Here is a 17,398-nt window from a genome sequence, read left to right on the forward strand (position 1 = left end):
TAGTATATTCTCTGCTCCGGTGAGATTTTTATGCTAGACTGAGAAAAACATACCATTTATACTACATTCTGATACATAAATGCTGCCACACTGATACACACACCAAGTATGTGCACACACACACACACACACAGACACACACACACACAAACACACACACACACACACACACACACACACACACACACACACACACACACACACACACACACACACGTTGAGATACAGAAACTGGATGCACTTCCTTCAGCTGGGCTAAACTGTCAGCGTTGTACATATCACAATTCTCCCCAGCACAGACTTCAGCATCCTACCAAATCTATTTGGTGATAAATAAAATACATTGCATCTGGTCCTATAGTCTTCACTGCAGCGTCTTTAGTGGATGTATTTTAAATAGTCCGTCCTGTTTCACATGCTACACTCCCTTAGTCTAACCTTGGGAGAGGTCTTATGAGAAAAAGACACAATGGGCTTTTAGATTGGATCAAGACAAACATCTGGACCAAAGGAAAGTGACTTCATTTATGGCTTAGCACAAGCAACGTACGTAACTGTGACACATCCAAAACCACATTAACAGCCTAATGTAAGCCCTGGCCTCTGGGCATATGACTGTTTACGTCCTTCATTATCTGTTTTAACGAGGGTTTTAACTAGCCTAAAGTTGATATATCCTGGGTTTAGTCTTATATCTCATTAAAGGAGCTACTATGTTTAATAATACTGATCAATTTGTACTTTTTGAGATGTGATCTTTAACTATGTCTAAATGTGTACATAAAACAAATAATAACTGTCAATGCAAATGTCATTATTATCAAACCTTTAAAGAAAAAGATGGTCTCTGACACCTTGAGCAAGCCTCACCATATATCCAAGCAAGTTGGATAATTCACATAGACCTTGCTTTTTTTATTGTCTTTGTGTCATCAGTGCAGGCCAGTCCTTATGACATTCAACTTAACTTACATTATAATGGCTAGAAGTGCTTGTGGCTATTTTGCTAAAGTGGTGAAAATGTTAAGGCGCTTCAGCTATATCATGTTGAAAAAGTATGGCCATGTTTCTCTTTTAAGAAACCTCAGGCCCATCAAGATCGGAAAACAAATAAAAGTCAATCAAGACTGTAGAGAAACCTCTTCAACAGTTACAAGTGGCAAGGTGGCAAACCAAACTACAGTTTTACTTTTAGACGGGATCCACCTCAGAACAAATAAATGCAAATCTGTATTTTGTGACAAGCTAATCCTAGCGAAAGTCAATGGAAGTGGATCTGAATCAATCACTCATTATCTTTATCAACAACTTCTTCTTCATCTGATTTAATCCCTCAGTGACTCTCAACAACGTCACAAGCAAAATTCTTCCACACAACAACCAATATTCTCCTGGGTACTCATAGAGAACACTGAAAAAGCAAAGCCATAATGAAATGAAGGACACACACAAGTCAAGTCAAGTCATGACAATATTTGTGCAGGGGGTTGTACTCAGATGCAACACAGTCTTGATACAGGAGAACGGGAGTGGGACTGTATGGTGGTTACAGTCTAAACCAGTACATACCTGTATGTATACGCATTGGAAAATAGGTGTCATAGTCAATGTATTACTGATTAAGCCATTGCTTGTTCTTGACACACAACTTAACACACTACAACTTCACTTGGAAGAAAGAAAGAAAGAAAGAAAGAAAGAAAGAAAGAAAGAAAAAGGAAGTATCACAGATGTGTTATTGGACCCATTTTCAAGAGTGGTTTAACATCACAGCTAGAAGGATTTACCAAACTCCTACGACTGCACATACAGAATTTTGGTCAGAGTAACATCAACTTATTTTCTTTCACACCCTCTCATTAAGACTTCCCTCTACTTTCTGTACAGTGTGTGTGTTTGTGTGTGTGTATGTGTGTGTGTGTGTTTGTGTGTGTGTGTGTGTGTGTGTGTGTGTGTGTGCGGTGAGAGAGAGACATGTTTTTTGCTGTTCCATATTGATAAGCCTACATCAACGGCCAGCAGACTACACCATGTAGAGAATGAAACAAGCACCACTGTACTGTCACTCACCCAACAAACCCAGTATGTTTCTATATGCACGACTCAAAGAAATCCCATTCATGGCCACATCACACACAATATACATATATTTGTGGGGAAACTACAGAATGCTCTATGTAACAATTTAACAAATAATGTGCATCTTTATTTTTAAATGCCATTTAGATTGCTTAGGCTATATTGTATTTAAAACCATTTGTTATAAGGTTGCTGTTTGGGTAGATAGAAAACTTGATTACTAAATAATTAAAATAACTAAAATATTCACACTAGTATTCAATGTGCCAAAACAAATTATAGGGAGTATTGTCCTACAACTATCAATATGTCATATTCAGTTGTTAGGAATACCTGCTGATCAACAAATGCAGTTGTCCCCCAACGGTGCTGTTAATAAACATGTATGACCTTTAACATTCCAGCCCTGTCAGCGCAACACCTTTCATACATGCTGAACTGAAAGGAGTTAACGCTGCACCTGTTCGCAGTCTACTTTGGACACACGAGCTCTCCGCAAGCCTCTAGGCATTACTGAACCCAACCTGTCCCTTTGCATTTGGATAGAGCAAGTGCCCATGGAGAGGTCTTGAGACAGGTGAAGATCATCCTTGGGAAAACGCCTATCATTACAACGGGAATATGCGGAAGCTCCTCACGTAGCTGCTGCCAACAAGGCAATAAAAAGGCCGATTAGAAAAGTGGTTAGGTTAGGTTAAATGCAAAAGTCCTATTTAATTACAATAATTTCAACCATTCACCTGTATTTTGGTTACAGTTAAAACGCTTCAACGGGAGGAGAGTGAGAAGAAACAAATCGTGTGCAGTATTAGAGACACTGTCAGCGTTTAGGAATAGTTTTAACGTCTTCATGCGCTTCGCATGGTTTATGCTATCTGCTGACCTCAGTAGCCATACGTTCTCTGCCGTGGGACGTCTCTTGCATATTGATATATGTCGTTGCGCTATAATTTGATATCAGAAGCACTCCGCTGACATGAGCCACGTTTCTGCCTTTAAACTTTGCACAAAACCCATGTATCTCCATGGCCTCCCTCGGCTCCCTTTAGTAGAACGTCCACACCCTGTGTTGCATGTGCTTGGTAAATAATGCATTGTCTTTTCTCAAACATCGGTTTGTAAATGACGGATGTCAAGGATTGACAATACAACTGTCCACACATGACTCGCCAATATACAGTAGGACATCCTGCGCAACTAGTCTGGATAGGACTATGGCCACACGGGATTCGACGTGATAAAACAGCAGAAAAGTTAATCACAATGCCTATGATAGCAGTGAAAGTTGTGCAAATTATCGTTCCTTTACACTGGGGTTGATGATTAACTGCTTTCATAATGTAATTTTAAAGTACCTACTTGAACCGAGAAAACAGTCAGTCAACCTTCTGAAACAGCTTGTTGAAGGCGGACCATCTTCCATGTCTGACCGCAGGCGCAGGAGGGGAAGAGCGGCAGAGAAAAGCGTGCCTCGTAGGGGACTCCTGCTGAAGGCGGTTCCGCTTTTACGGAAATAACCCGAGCAGGACGCGGAGGGATGAAGTCCTAATAGTCCGTGGAGGGGGAAGCCGTGAATGGTGCGCAGCAAGTACGGGAGAGGCAATGTCGCTCTGCCCCCACTCGGTCCGCCTCCTTTCTGTGGTGGTCCAGAGGGAGAGGAAGGCGACGGCGAGGAGAACGCGGGGTAAGCAGACGAGGGATCGCGGAGGACTGCGCTGCTGGCCGCGGTGTTGTTGCCTCCTCCTCCCTGATTGCTGCTGCTGTTCCTGGGTGTCGCTGCGTAAAGAGCTGCGCCGCCCGCCCAACCGCCCTCCGGAGACACACTGCTGCTGTGGACGTGAACGCTGTCTCCGGATCTGTGTGTTTTCCCAGCGGTCAGGGGGGATTGGGGGCGTGATGGGAGTAATTTCTCAGGGTTGGACATCCTCCGTTATAATAGCGGCGATGAGGCAGGACCGTTTGAGACTTCTATGAAAAATAATAACAAACTGCGATAGAGGTATCCATAGACTCAATACTGACGGAGGGGTCGCATCATTAACGCCTAATTTACCGAGTTGTTTTCGCTCGATAGCCATAAGGAAGCAATGGGAACATGCTGTTGCAATTGCGTGAATCAAACAAGCAATTATCGAAACCTTGCCATAGCTCATAAAAAAAATTCTTTTTTGACATAAGACGGCAAGCTGTGTTACAATTCAGCCCAGGATCTTATCACACAAATCCTCTTCTGACTGAACAGAATCATTCCAAATAACCCGTTTTCACTGATACACATAATGTATCGAATATCAAATGTTCAGCCATGTTCATTAAACTGGTTGCCTTAGTAGCCGGTCTTTCGTCAGCAAAAATAAACTGATAAACTATAAGAAATAAAGCTGTGATAGCCGCTGCAGCAGAGGCAGACAGCCTAAATGCCTTCGAGACGTCAGCACGCGTCTGTCTCTGTGTGTGTGTGTGTGTGTGTGTGAGAGAGAGAGAGAGAGAGAGCGCGCGCGCATGGTGCGTGCAAAGCAGCCTGGTGTGTAGAATAAGCCACTTCAAAGCCATGTCTGTTTCCAATGTAGAATAACTCCTGAACAAAAATGTGATTAATTGAGTCAACTGAAAAAAACTATAGCCTGTTAATAGGCTATAGGAATTTAAAACACGACCCCGTCCATAAACGTGCTCTAACAACGCATTGTGCATCGGCTAATTCTGCACAAAATTCGTGTATGCAAATGAAAAAGACCATTTTTATTACACAGGCTACGAGAGAACATGGTCACAGAATTCAAACAGGTACACACAAAAACAAGGATGTGACATTACAAAGTCCAGGGTAGCTTCTCCTGTCGTTCTGAAAAACATAATTCATAATGCGTTGTAAAGCCTAGCATATTTTTTTAAAAAGTTAACTGATCGTTTGAACTGTAGTGTTCAACTCAAGGAAAGACCCACGGAATAGCTTAACGTATCATACATCTGCCTATCCAGAATGTAGCTTAAGATAAAGGATGAGATCGTACAGGCCTGTTACAGTAGGCTAGGTCATCATGTAAACTGTGTCGATTTAAATTAGCCTGTATATAAAATTCTGCAATGATTAAAACACATCCTAAACTATAGGCTATATCTGTAGCCTACTCATAGAACTAGAATAACTATTACAGCTTACTTTATTGCAAAAACAACGTAGGCTACGTCGAAAAATAATTTACGACTTTTAATGAGTCACTGAAACTTCACGCTCTCTTGGGTCTCTAAAGACTAACCACACTACCTTGCAAGTGCAAACGATTAGACTAGTACACCAGCCTTCCTGAAATGTGAACTTCACAATGACTAGGATTCATGTAAATGTATTCTCAACTAGCATAAGCTTGCAGACTTGTCCTTTCTAATTATTCCCCAAGAAGTAGCCTATGGTTTCTGTTCTACGGCTCTTTTTTCTACCCAGAGGTTTATTCAAAGGATTTCCTGTATCATTTTGACGTTTCATTGACGTCTTTGGGGCCCCACACACACAGTTTCCAACGCGCTGGAAGTATGTCGGTGTTGATCTGACTTGAGCCTGCGAGGCATGAGTTAAGGGGTTGGGTGCAATTGCTGTCCTAACGCGCACGAATCGCTGAGTGTAAACAGCAAATCCCATCAAACTTTTTTTTTTCAGCAAAGTAACCTAGGAGGATATAACCGCATAGTTACGTGTATATCATATGCAACGATCATCTGAATTGGCTGTCCCGAGTAAAAATGAACTGATTTCACCTCACTACTCTCACCTCGAAACCACAAATTACGTTTACAGTTTGCCACTTCATACTTAAGTTCGCCCAGTTGACTTGTGTGGTCTTACATCGCGTGTATTTGTTTAAAATCGCATTAATAAACGATTTGCTTGAAATAAAACAGAGAAGGCTATGGTTATAATGCAAAAGTAATGTGAAAGAATAACGTTGCAGAATCTTACAAGTTACTAGTCATAAATGAATCCTATTGCCAAGATACTATGGTTAGATTTAAATGGAACGTCAGTGTTCATAACCAGAAAGACTACCTGAAAGTTGACACCAACATGCAGTGTACATGCAGTGTATTACATTTCAGTTAAAAGTTAATGGTTACAATTGAGACCTAGAGACCTATCTCTAATCTGTACACTATCATTTAGCCTACTGCGTCTCATTCAACAACATGTTAACTGTGTAAGTTTATGAATTGTATGAAAGTAAGCATGTAGTGACTAATTATATGTATTATTTATATGTCTCATTATATTTCTCCAATAATAAACCATAATATGCCTATTGATTTGTGTATGCATATTTGCAGGTCTCAATCTTTTGGTGCATGACACACATAGTGGTTATCAACTTTCTTGCGAACATCAAATACAATTCAAATACATAAATACAACATTCAATCCTTTTAAAATGTCAGAACTTTGGCACATGGGCATGGGTTTATCAGTTCAAGGATACAAATGTGATTATGTTTAAAAATACCCAACTGTAGCATCACAATTAGGCAGTTGACACCACTTGAGGCATTCTGTGCTCAAAGAAAGTTATTTCAGTCATCCTTTCTCTTTTCACATGTGTCCTGACATAATACTGCAGCTGTAGCACTAATAAAAAAATTAAAAAAACACACATCCCCAGGATTTATTCGGATGACCATTCAACAAACTCAGAAACAGTCTCAAAATTGATGGACGATGCCAAATCCTAGATCACTGCAGAACATCAATTAGAGGATTCCTGTCCACTGTCATCAACGTCGTCATCTTTGGATCACAGCACTGCCACCCCTCCATTTTACGACCCTTGGATCACGTTTGCCAAAAAATGGACATCCGAGTGGAGCAATCCCACCCCCAGCACGGTGCGGATTACAGGGAAGCCACCATATGGGGCTGTGCTCCCATTCGCACACTGCGCGGCCACATCAGAGGGATCCAGCAGTGACGTGGGTGGGAACCCACCACGGAACAAAGATGCTGAGCCAGTAAAGCAAACACAAAATGTCTGTCAGGCCTTTGTGGAAATGACATAAAACCGACCCACCCTCTTTCAACTAGTCACTGCTCCCTATGTTCCCCCACCCCTCCGCCCGTATGTTGCTTATTATCATAAACTGCAAAGTTTAAATGCTGACAAAATAATAATAAAGTGATGCTTCAAAGGGAGGTCTGTGGTTATTGCGTCATCTTGGGTTTAGGACTTCCCTGCAGTACAGAGGGCCTTGCATCTACAGACATTGTCACTGTGGATGGCAATGAGATTATACTCAAACCGCACAGAGTTATAAATTGAGGCAAACTAAATTTCAAAATGTTAAAAATGGTGGTTTCACAGTCATATTGTATTAGTGTTAAGTGATATTTTGCAAGTTTTGGGTCTGGAAGTATATGTGAAATTTGGAATGTGGAAATCTGATTCCTATCAGATACGCAAAATAAGTGGCTTGGTGTTGACACAGTCTTCAACCAGAAATGCACTGCATTAACATGCACTTAATTCAGATCCAAAGGTCTTTTTTTTTTTTTTTTGTTTACATTTTGAAATCAATGTAGGTCACTCCACTACATCAGTTGTCAGACAAACAGTTATGGACAGTGTTTTTGAATAATGCAGCTTTTCACTCAACAGTGATGGATCCATCTTTGCACCCTTGAGATATTTACTAGTTTATACTTTGATAGCATCAAACAGTACATTTCATTGATTGATTAGTATTTTATTTAGGGTTCCATTAATGAAAATGTACTTTATCTGATTAAAGTGGGATACTCTGTCCATGCGTCATCCAGTTGAAGCTGCAGAATCGGGTGCTTCACAGCGGTAGGATGGTAGACTATTTAAACGAAACAAAACAAAAAAACAGACTGGAGCACACTGATTCAACTTGCAGTCTTTCCTTAGTGAAAACAAAAAAACGACTAACGTTTTGACACCACTGTGTCGAAACGTTAGTAATTTTTGTTGTCTGAATAATTGTGCTCCAGTCTATTTTCTTTGTTTTATTTCATACCCATGCTAAAGTTGACTAAAAAGAGGAATACAAAAAATCTTTTGGAAATTGATGTTAATGCCCAAATTAAAACAATTAGGACAAATCCAACCTTTAAGGACATGAATAATGAGTAATCGTTCTTCCTTAAAATACAGGGGGCATATACACACCCATATGTTAAATTCCCATAGAGGCAGGCAGATTTTTATTTTTAAAGGCCAGTTATTTGATGAATCCAGGATACTATGCATCCTGATAAAGGCATGGCCTTTGGAATTAAAATAGCCCCACATCATCACATACTGTACCCTTCACCATACCTAGAGATTGGCATGGGGTACTTTCCATAAGATCATCTCTCAATGCAAATCAAACCAGCTATTAAGCTAACTGAAATAAAATGATGGGAACTTTATTTGTATCCTGGATCCATGAAATAACTGGCCTTTAAAAATAAAAAATCTGCCTGCCTCTATGGGAATATTACACTTACCCCCCATTTTGTGTTTTTGCTCGAAATTGCACACCACCTACTAACAATGGCCCTGTTTGCACATACTTTGACTTATATTCAAGTGCTTGACCTCTTTTGTAAGCTGAGGCCTTCCTTTGGTACCAATAGATTGACTGTGTGATGAACTGTCAGAGAGTGGCAAAGGGTAGAATGAAGGGTAGAATTTTTTTAGGCGGTTATTTGGTCATTTATTTTGTAATGAAACACAACTGATGCCCACTACCAGGTTTTGTGAATCTGTATCTCAAAGTAGATCAATATAGAATGAAATATGAGTAGGCCTACTTTAGACCATTATTTGTCAAGGTAGGCTCATGCGTTTTGTAAAATGCCCTATGGAAACTCCCCATAGGACTTTTGGTTACCCAAAATGCAACAATAAAAGGCTTACTGTGTGGCAACCTCTTGGTGTAGAAGCATAATCCTGGTCTCAAATGAAAGATAACAATTTATTCAATATTCAATTTCTAGGGATTCTTGTGAATATTTCAAGACCTAATATGCTACATCTACTTATTGCTAAGGCATATACACTGCAGCTAGAAAGTAGGGAAGCAGCATAGGAGGGCATTTTTGATTAAATTTAATTGAGACATAGCAAGATTAATCTGACAATGTAACTATACAGATTGCATATGAAAAAGGTTGTCATGCTACATAGCAATATGGTGCATACAATTGATTTAGAATGTTGGGGGGTGGTGGGGGCACTGTACATGTGTAACGGAGTAAAAGGAGTTGCTAGTTAAATCATATTAAAAGTGATGCAACTACGCCATCTAGCGGCAGGTTGATTCAGTGTGACAGTGGGATTCGCGTTGCGTTTACCCGGACTGGAGATTATGAGATACTGGGTAAGTCACTGTAATTTGTGAGGTCTGGGATAAACGATGTTTTCTTGTAATTCTAAGTACATATGTCTCGTATTTTGTCATGCAATGTACTTATAATGATTTCAGTTAACTATTTTGAGTGTAGTTGATGATTTATGTGTCTTGTAAAGTCATGTTTTAGAGATTGGCAACGAAGCATTATTTTCATGTGAACTAGCGTGCTAATTGTCACTTGCTTTACATGTTATTTAGATTGTTGTCCGGGTCCGAAATTTATTTGCTGAACCCACAATTCCACACTGTCATACTTTGTTCCAGGTAACTATTCTTATGTTGTGTAAATGGTTTCATCGTCATGTTATTCTCAATGTGCAAGCTGCCTTATACATTAGCTTTATATAGACAAGCAGCTTGCGCTAGTTTAGCTATAGTGCAGTCCAGCGTGGTAGTTTGGAGATTAGCCACATGTGCTCTAGTGCTGCGTTTGCAATGATAAACATGTTCAAGTAGTTTCACTATTGTAATGCTGAAATGTACTGAATGTTGTGTAGGCCTAATTCAGCCTAAGGCTTATATATTCTAAAACTTTACGATCACACACAGTTTAAAATTTGAGCTGAGACCAGGTTGGATATTCCACAGCTGGTTCCTGGAAATCAGCAAGTTTAATTTTATTTATTTATTTATTTATTTTTTATGTTGACCCGAAATCCTGGAAACCCAGGAACATCACGTTGGTGGGCAGTGAATGTAGGCTAGATTGTGGTGGATCAATCATATTGCCTTTTTAAATCGTAAAATATTCTGTGGTCTCAGTTCACTGTTGAATGGGCCTAGCCTACCCTATGCTTGCTCAAAATACATGCTTTGTCTAGTAGGCTAGAGGTGCTTCAAATTGGCGCTTTTAAAAATCGCCTGTCTCAGAATATGTAGAAGAGGTCCAGGGCAATTCCGCGCAAAACTGTCACATCCATATTTAGTTGGCGTTACGGACGTGACAGTTTTGCGTGGTATTGCCTCCGTATCGTTATATAAAGCTCTGTTCTCGCTGTCTAGCTTTCTCCTCTTTGAGCAATCGATGATTTGAAAATAACTTACTTATCGTTAACTTAGATATCCATCTGATTGTTTCTCGTCCCGTTTCCTCTCCTCGCTCGTTTCAGGCTATCAGTGAGTCTCTTCCCCATTCACAGAATCTCACAGAAATCTTCACTCACAGAAATCTTACATAAAAATCTAAATTAGGCTATTATGGTCCGGGTCCGGATAGGATCACGTCAGGGTCTGGACTCGGACCACGGTCCGCCATTTGGTGACCCCTGGTATAGTGTTTACCCAGACTGGAGATTACGAGATACTGGATTGTTGCCCCGAGATCTATTTGCTGAACCCACAGTTCCACACTCATACTTTGTTCCAGCAATAAAGAAACCTGATCCAAGTGGTTGTCCGTGGTGATGTGTAGAAGTAACAGTAGAATGGAGTGACCCGTCACACATGTCCCGAGTTCGGGACACCCTATATGTAAAAGGTTCATAGGGGTGTGTATACCGTATTTTCTGGACTATAAATCGCACCGGACTATAAGTCACATTTATTTAGATTTTTTTTTAACAAAATCCATAATCAAGAACAGACAGAGACTATGTAACTGGACACATAGAGGCCAAAAAGATTGAGAATTCTACCGGGAATGTTAATGAAAATGAAGGAGTGAATGGCGACAAGCTGAGTCGAGCCGGGCGATAACGAAAACGGCCAACGAGGAGTGCCCAGTGGTAATTGTAAAGCAATTTACAAAAGATTCACTTAACGAAAATGCTGATTTGGTACATGAAAATGTAGCTAAAATGTAGCACAAGCCGGCAGCAGAGCAAATGCTCGGGAGGCTACCTCCGAGAGAGCGAGAGAGAACTTTCAACGACGCTATACTAAGGAAGCTACCCCTATTTTAGAGACTGTTCACATGCCTTTCTTAACCAGTATGTCCATTTAATCTGGAAAGGCAAGTTATTTTAGCCTGGTGGGCCATCCTATATCATTGAAATGTATAGTCTAGAATCGAACCATTCACCTCGCTTGATCCAAGGGGCGGGCAGAGAATTGTCTTTCAAACTGCCTAGGCATGCAATAGGCCAGCGCTACGACCATATCCGTATCCGGTCGGCAAAACGGCAAATACATCCTTCTTCGAAAGGAATGACTTAAGTGCATTGTGTTGCTCAACTTTCAAAGAAAAGCACAAGTCCAACTCCTCCAAAGTTGACGCCAACCGCTCTTCGTTCGCCATAGCCACATAGACAGTAAAAGCATAGCCACCTTCTTTGTTGTTCACCGTTGCAGGACTGTCGTTATCCTGTTACTGTAAGCCCGCCTTAAGACTCTCTAACAAAATAGAGCGCTGTGATTGGATGACGTCCACGGCGTCAGCCAATAGAAAATCCCTATGGTTTGGTACTAGACGTACAGGCTGAGCAAATTAATTTGCTGCTGCTAGGGTGCGTCTAGATTTCTAGGCTAAAGTTATTTAACAAGCACACAGAATAGGATGATCAGAAGTCCCTGTTTAACCGGGACAGTCCCAATTTTGAGTTGTGTGTCCCGAGTACCAACAAAAGCCTGTCGGGAAGCTAAAATCTTGAATTTCCCCTTATAGGCATCAATAAAGTATCTATCTATCTATCTATCTATCTATCTATCTGTCTAAATGTCCCGGTTTACAGTGTGGTCTTATTATAGCCCGATCATTAAAGGGAAACTTGGCAGGATTAGCTATATTTCCCCCTCTGCTGGAGAAGTCTTGCATTATGCTATTTCAAACTGTGAAAAAAGGTAACGATAAAGCACATGGATTTGTTTACAAGCTAGAAAAACCGGTTAGCATAAGTTCAGCAGAACAGTGTGGATGTTACAAGGTAAGAAGCACAATTTAAAACGAGTTTCCTGTTTTTCACTTCTCTTACCTGGACGGTATAGTCCCAAGGTTGGTTTTCCACCTGGGGATGCTAGGGGGAGTGGGAAAAGTCTCCATTTTCACAGGTAATTTAACCATCCAAATGATTTCTAAACGGGTTTATTAAGTTGAAATAGTTGCCAAGTTCCCCTTTAACTAAACCCATGTAGAAAGACTATAGCCTAAAGTGTCCGGCTTGATTTTGATAATGTGTGTGTGTGTGCGCTGTAGACGTTAATGTTTACTCCTTGGTTCATGTCAGTCAATATGAATCAACATTTAAAATAGGGATGCACGATATATCAGTGGCTGATATATTAAAAAAATAAAATATTATTATTGTTCCGATAACAGAATTTCATCCGATTTCATCCTAATTTCCCAACTACGTCAGGCCTGTCTGGTTACATGCTACATGAGCTTGGTTGGCTACTTCTTCCTCAAAATAATGTCAGCTGTGTGGATGTATTTCACCATTCTATCGTTCACCATCGTTTTGATGAGCTTTTCTATTGTTTAGATATGGCTATAATCACTTAAGGTACCCAAAGTGCATAATACTCTATTGTACTTCATTAAGCTCTTTACGCCAAGTGCCTCCAACATGGCCAACATGCAGCTGGGTTACCGGCCAGTTACATCCGAGCAAACCCCTAATATGAAAACTATTCACACGCTGTCACTGGCCACTCACTCGCAACTCACTGACGTAACGTTCACTTAAAGGAGCCACACGTAGGCTTAGGCTATATCTATTTTGTTGACTGCTGTACCATTGAGGACTAATTATGAGTTATGTCCGTCATTGGTGGTAGGTAAAATTACTGCAACTAAATGATGCTTATTAAATGTTGAGCCCAATTAATTTTTTACTTTTTTTTTCAAGAGTAATATTGGTTATCGTATCGGTATCGGCCACAACAAACAGATAGATATCGGTTATCAGCCCTAAAATGCCATATTGGTGCATCTCTAATTTAAAGACATGTTAAACTAGATGTACCGCATAGCGGTACAAAATATGACCGCCGCTCAGTCCTGTACATCCATTCCGCGAAAATAAATCATATTAATGAATTTGTCTCCATCTTCTACTCCATCCCCCACTCTTGAAACTTTTGTGTATGCTTGTTTGGAATGTGTGTTTGCGGGCCGCACACAAAGTAGCCTACTGGCACTGCAAAGGTGAATAGATTTGTAGCACTTGCCAAAAAATTTGTAGCATTGTTATAAAACCTTTAAAATATCTAAACAATCACAAGTAGGGCAGTTCATCACAGTCCATCTATTGCAACTGAACTGATGAAAGGTACACCTGTAGGCTACATTGTATTTGGGAAAAGCAGAAGGTAGCAGCATAATGTATTTAGTTATTATGACCGCCGCGCAGCGAAGCGGCGGTCATATAGGTTTAGTCAGATTTTTTTTTTTTTTTTCTTTTTTTTTTTTTTCTTTTTCGCATGCCCAAATTTCCGTCAATGAGTCCCGGGACACTGAAAGACCGGGGTACACGAAACTTGGTGGGCATGTAACCCCACATGGATAGCATGGAACCATCGTTTTTCGTTTTGATCTGTAGCCCCCCCACTGGACTGGACCCCCCGAAAGGAGGGTAGGGCAGACACAGTTTTTTGTGAATATCTCGAAAACCGTAGGGTTTAGGAGGACCATTTTTTTTTTGTATGTTGATCTCAAGGGGCCATGTCAACCCATTCCATAACCACTCATTTCATGTATAGCGCCACCTAGTTAAACACAAAAAAGTAAAAATGAGGTGTTGTAATTGAAGGTATCTGTGACCTAACATAGTCAAAACTGCACGAAATTGGAAGTGTAGGATCATTATGACACTCTCTGTATGCACGCCAAGTTTGGTGGAATTCCGTTCATGGGGGGCCACACAATAAATTAATTTATGTTACTATACACCAACTGGCCTGTAGGTGGCCGGAGACAGTTTTCTGTGAATATCTCGAGAACCGTAGGGCCTAGGAGGTCCACCTTTTTTATGTATGTTGGTCTTAAGGGGGCATGTCAACCCATCCCATTACCACTTATTTCATGTATAGCGCCACCTAGTTAAAAATTAAAAAGCAAAAAATTAGGTGTTTTCATCACAATATCTCTGGCTGACAAGGTCAAAACTGCACGAAATTAAAAGTGTAGGATCATTATGACACCCTCCGAATGCATGCCAAGTTTTGTGTACTTTCGTTCATGGGGGGCCTTACAATAAAATAATTTATGTGTACATTTAGTGACGTACACCAACAAGGATTCCCGGGACACTGAAAGACCGGGGTACACAAAACTTGGTGGGCGTGTACCCCCACATGGATAGCATGGAACCGTCATTTTTTCGTTTTCATCTGCAGCCCCCCCGCTGGACTGGACCCCCCGAAAGGAGGGTAGGGCAGACACAGTTCTCTGTGAATCTTTTATGGTATGTTGGTCTCAAGGGCCCACATCAACTTGGCTCATAATCACTCATTTGTGATTTGCCCCCCCCCCCGGTAAAAAATGAAAATCAGTAGGATTAAAAGAAAACCAAAATAAATATTCATCATCATCATCATGGCTGCATTTTCAGTATTGGCGAGAAGTAGTCGTTTGTCCACTAGATGGCGCATCGTTGCAGTGAGACGTAATTTTGTTGTAAGTTAAAAGTGGGTTGGAAAAAACAATGGACGCTTCATACAAGGACTGTAATTTACCGCAGCGAACATCTAATAAGGATAGGACGATGTTCACATGAAGTGTAATTCCCATTTCTTCTTGAAGCCGAAATAAATCTGAGGATGTTTATCGGACATGCTTGGTTTTTACTGCAGGTACGTTAATCTTGTAATATCAATAAGGACCTAGGTAATGTTACCGTTAGCGTTGGTTGAGTGATGGAGGCATTTGATTTATTGCATTTGTAGAAAACTATAAATGCGGTTATACCAAGCAAATGTATAGCAGCACTGTTTGTATCTTTCGACTGTCATTTATTGCACGTGCTACAAAATCATTCTGTGCAATGGAAGATTTACCAACTTTACACCGGTCTGATACAATTTTGCCTATACATGCGTGAGACTGAGACGCCTGTTTATTTTGTTTTAAGTGCGTGCAGGGTAGGGGAATCGATGTGCTTTGATTACAGCTTGGTAGTTGTAGTCTGTGAAATTAAAAAGCACGTGTGTGTATCCAAACAATGACACCTTCATTTCATTATGGCTGCTTTAGCAAAACACCTTAAGCTACTGTGTAGTGGGTCCCATTTAGAAGTGGCTACTTCATTCGCGCTTTCCTTGACTCATGGAGCTGCGTGAATGTTATTACAACTTTTCGCCACGATATGACAGTTTAAGTCCGCTTGATACTGTAAGGCGTAAGCCATTGGTTTCCAATGGAGATTTTATTTGTGTCGCCAGCATAGCCTATTGACAATTTATGTTGTAAATAGGCCTACCTTATAATCCTACCTGTAGCTTAGGGAAGCTAACAGCTTTCTATTAGGATCTAGTTTGTTAGTTACCGTTTTGTCATAACTCCCTGATGCATTTTTGCATTTAGAATAGCCAGAGCGTGTATATCTCAATCAGAAAATTAAACAATATCGGGTGCCTATGGACTAGGAGCCTGATCTGCCCGCTATTTATTTTTTGATTTCTTAAAAGATTGAGCTTGGTCTGATGAAAGCCAGACTAGCCATGGACCTCAGTTAAACAATGCAAGGGAACATGAATCAGCCTATATTTGCACGAACAATAACGGACAAAAGCTCTTCAACTTTGGCCCGTTAAAATGTGTATGAACAGTCTAGCGACACATTTCATCAAGGCCCATTTGGACATGTCAGTTATTTGCACCACTGGTTAGATGTAAAACAGCATTTCGTTTCAGACTAGGCTACTGTTACTTAATTTGTGCATTAACAATAACGTTTCAGACTACTGTTACTTAATTTGTGCATTGACAATAAAGTAGGCTATTACATGAACTAAAGATGACTAAAATCTTATGTAGAAGAAGAAACATTCACAAAAAATCCATCCATCCAAAAATGACCTTTGTTTTTGATAGCTGTTGAAAACGGCATGGAACTGACAGAGATGTTTTTGTTTAAAAATACATAAAAAATAAATAAATAAATAAATAAATAACATTATGCTGATACCTTTTGCTTTTCCCAAATACAATGTAGCCTACAGGTGTAAGTGACCTTTCATCAATCCAGTTGCAATGGATGAACTGTGATGAACTGCCCTACTTGTGATTGTTTAGAGATTTTAAAGGTTTTATAACAATTCTACATCTTCTTTGGCTATTCTACAATCTATTCACCTTTTCAGCACCAGTAGGGTACTTTCTGTGCAGCCGCACACACACACTCAGGCATGCCAAACAAGCATACACAAAAGTTTCAAGAGTGGGGGATGGAGTAAAATATGGAGACAAATTGAAGTGTGATTTATTTTCGCGGAACGGATGTACAGGACTGAGCGGCGGTCATATTTTGTACCGCTATGCGGTACATCTAGTTTATTACTAAACAAAACAATCCCTGTCAGTTCCATGCCGTTTTCAACAGCTATCAAGAAGAGAGGTCATGTCATGGATTTCTGTAAATGTTTCTTCTTCTACATATGCATAAGTTTAGTCTAGTTTAATCTAGTTCATATGATATTCAGCTTTATTGTCAATGCACAAATTAAATACCAGTAGTCTAAAACAAAATGCCGTTTTACCCAGTGGTGCAAATAACTGACATGTCCAAAAGGGCCTTCATGAAATGCGTTGCTAGACTGTTCATACACATTTTAACGGGCCAAGTTGAAGAGCTACTGTCCGTTATTGTTTGTGCAAATAATGTGCTGATTCATGTTCCCTTGCATTTTGCAACTATAAGGGTCCATGGTTAGTCTGGCTTTCGCCAGACCAAGCTCAATCTTTTAAGAAATCGAAAAGGAATCGCCAGCAGATCAGGCAGAGTTCACCCAGCCTAGTCCATGGTAGGCGATTTCGAAT

At 40.3% G+C, this 17,398-nt stretch overlaps 1 protein-coding gene across 5 annotated transcripts in view; it reads right to left on the minus strand.

Moving 5' to 3' along the window:
- The window catches only part of pde10a (phosphodiesterase 10A), a 101,257-nt gene that overhangs the window by 59,421 nt on the left and 24,438 nt on the right, over positions 1–17,398 (minus strand). For 2 of the 5 annotated variants that reach the window (XM_042065838.1, XM_042065836.1), the window contains exon 1: positions 3,439–5,610. The exons of 1 other annotated variant lie outside the window; for it this stretch is intronic. In XM_042065838.1, coding sequence (XP_041921772.1) covers positions 3,439–4,003 — 565 coding nt within the window. In that variant the 5' untranslated portion in view covers positions 4,004–5,610. Of the gene's footprint in view, positions 1–3,438; positions 5,612–17,398 lie in introns of those variants that run through there. 2 more of the 5 variants (XM_042065837.1, XM_042065840.1) reach the window with 2 other exon arrangements.

The sequence above is a fragment of the Alosa sapidissima genome, chromosome 16, assembly GCF_018492685.1.
Source record: "Alosa sapidissima isolate fAloSap1 chromosome 16, fAloSap1.pri, whole genome shotgun sequence".
Classification (NCBI taxonomy): Eukaryota; Metazoa; Chordata; class Actinopteri; order Clupeiformes; family Clupeidae; genus Alosa; species Alosa sapidissima.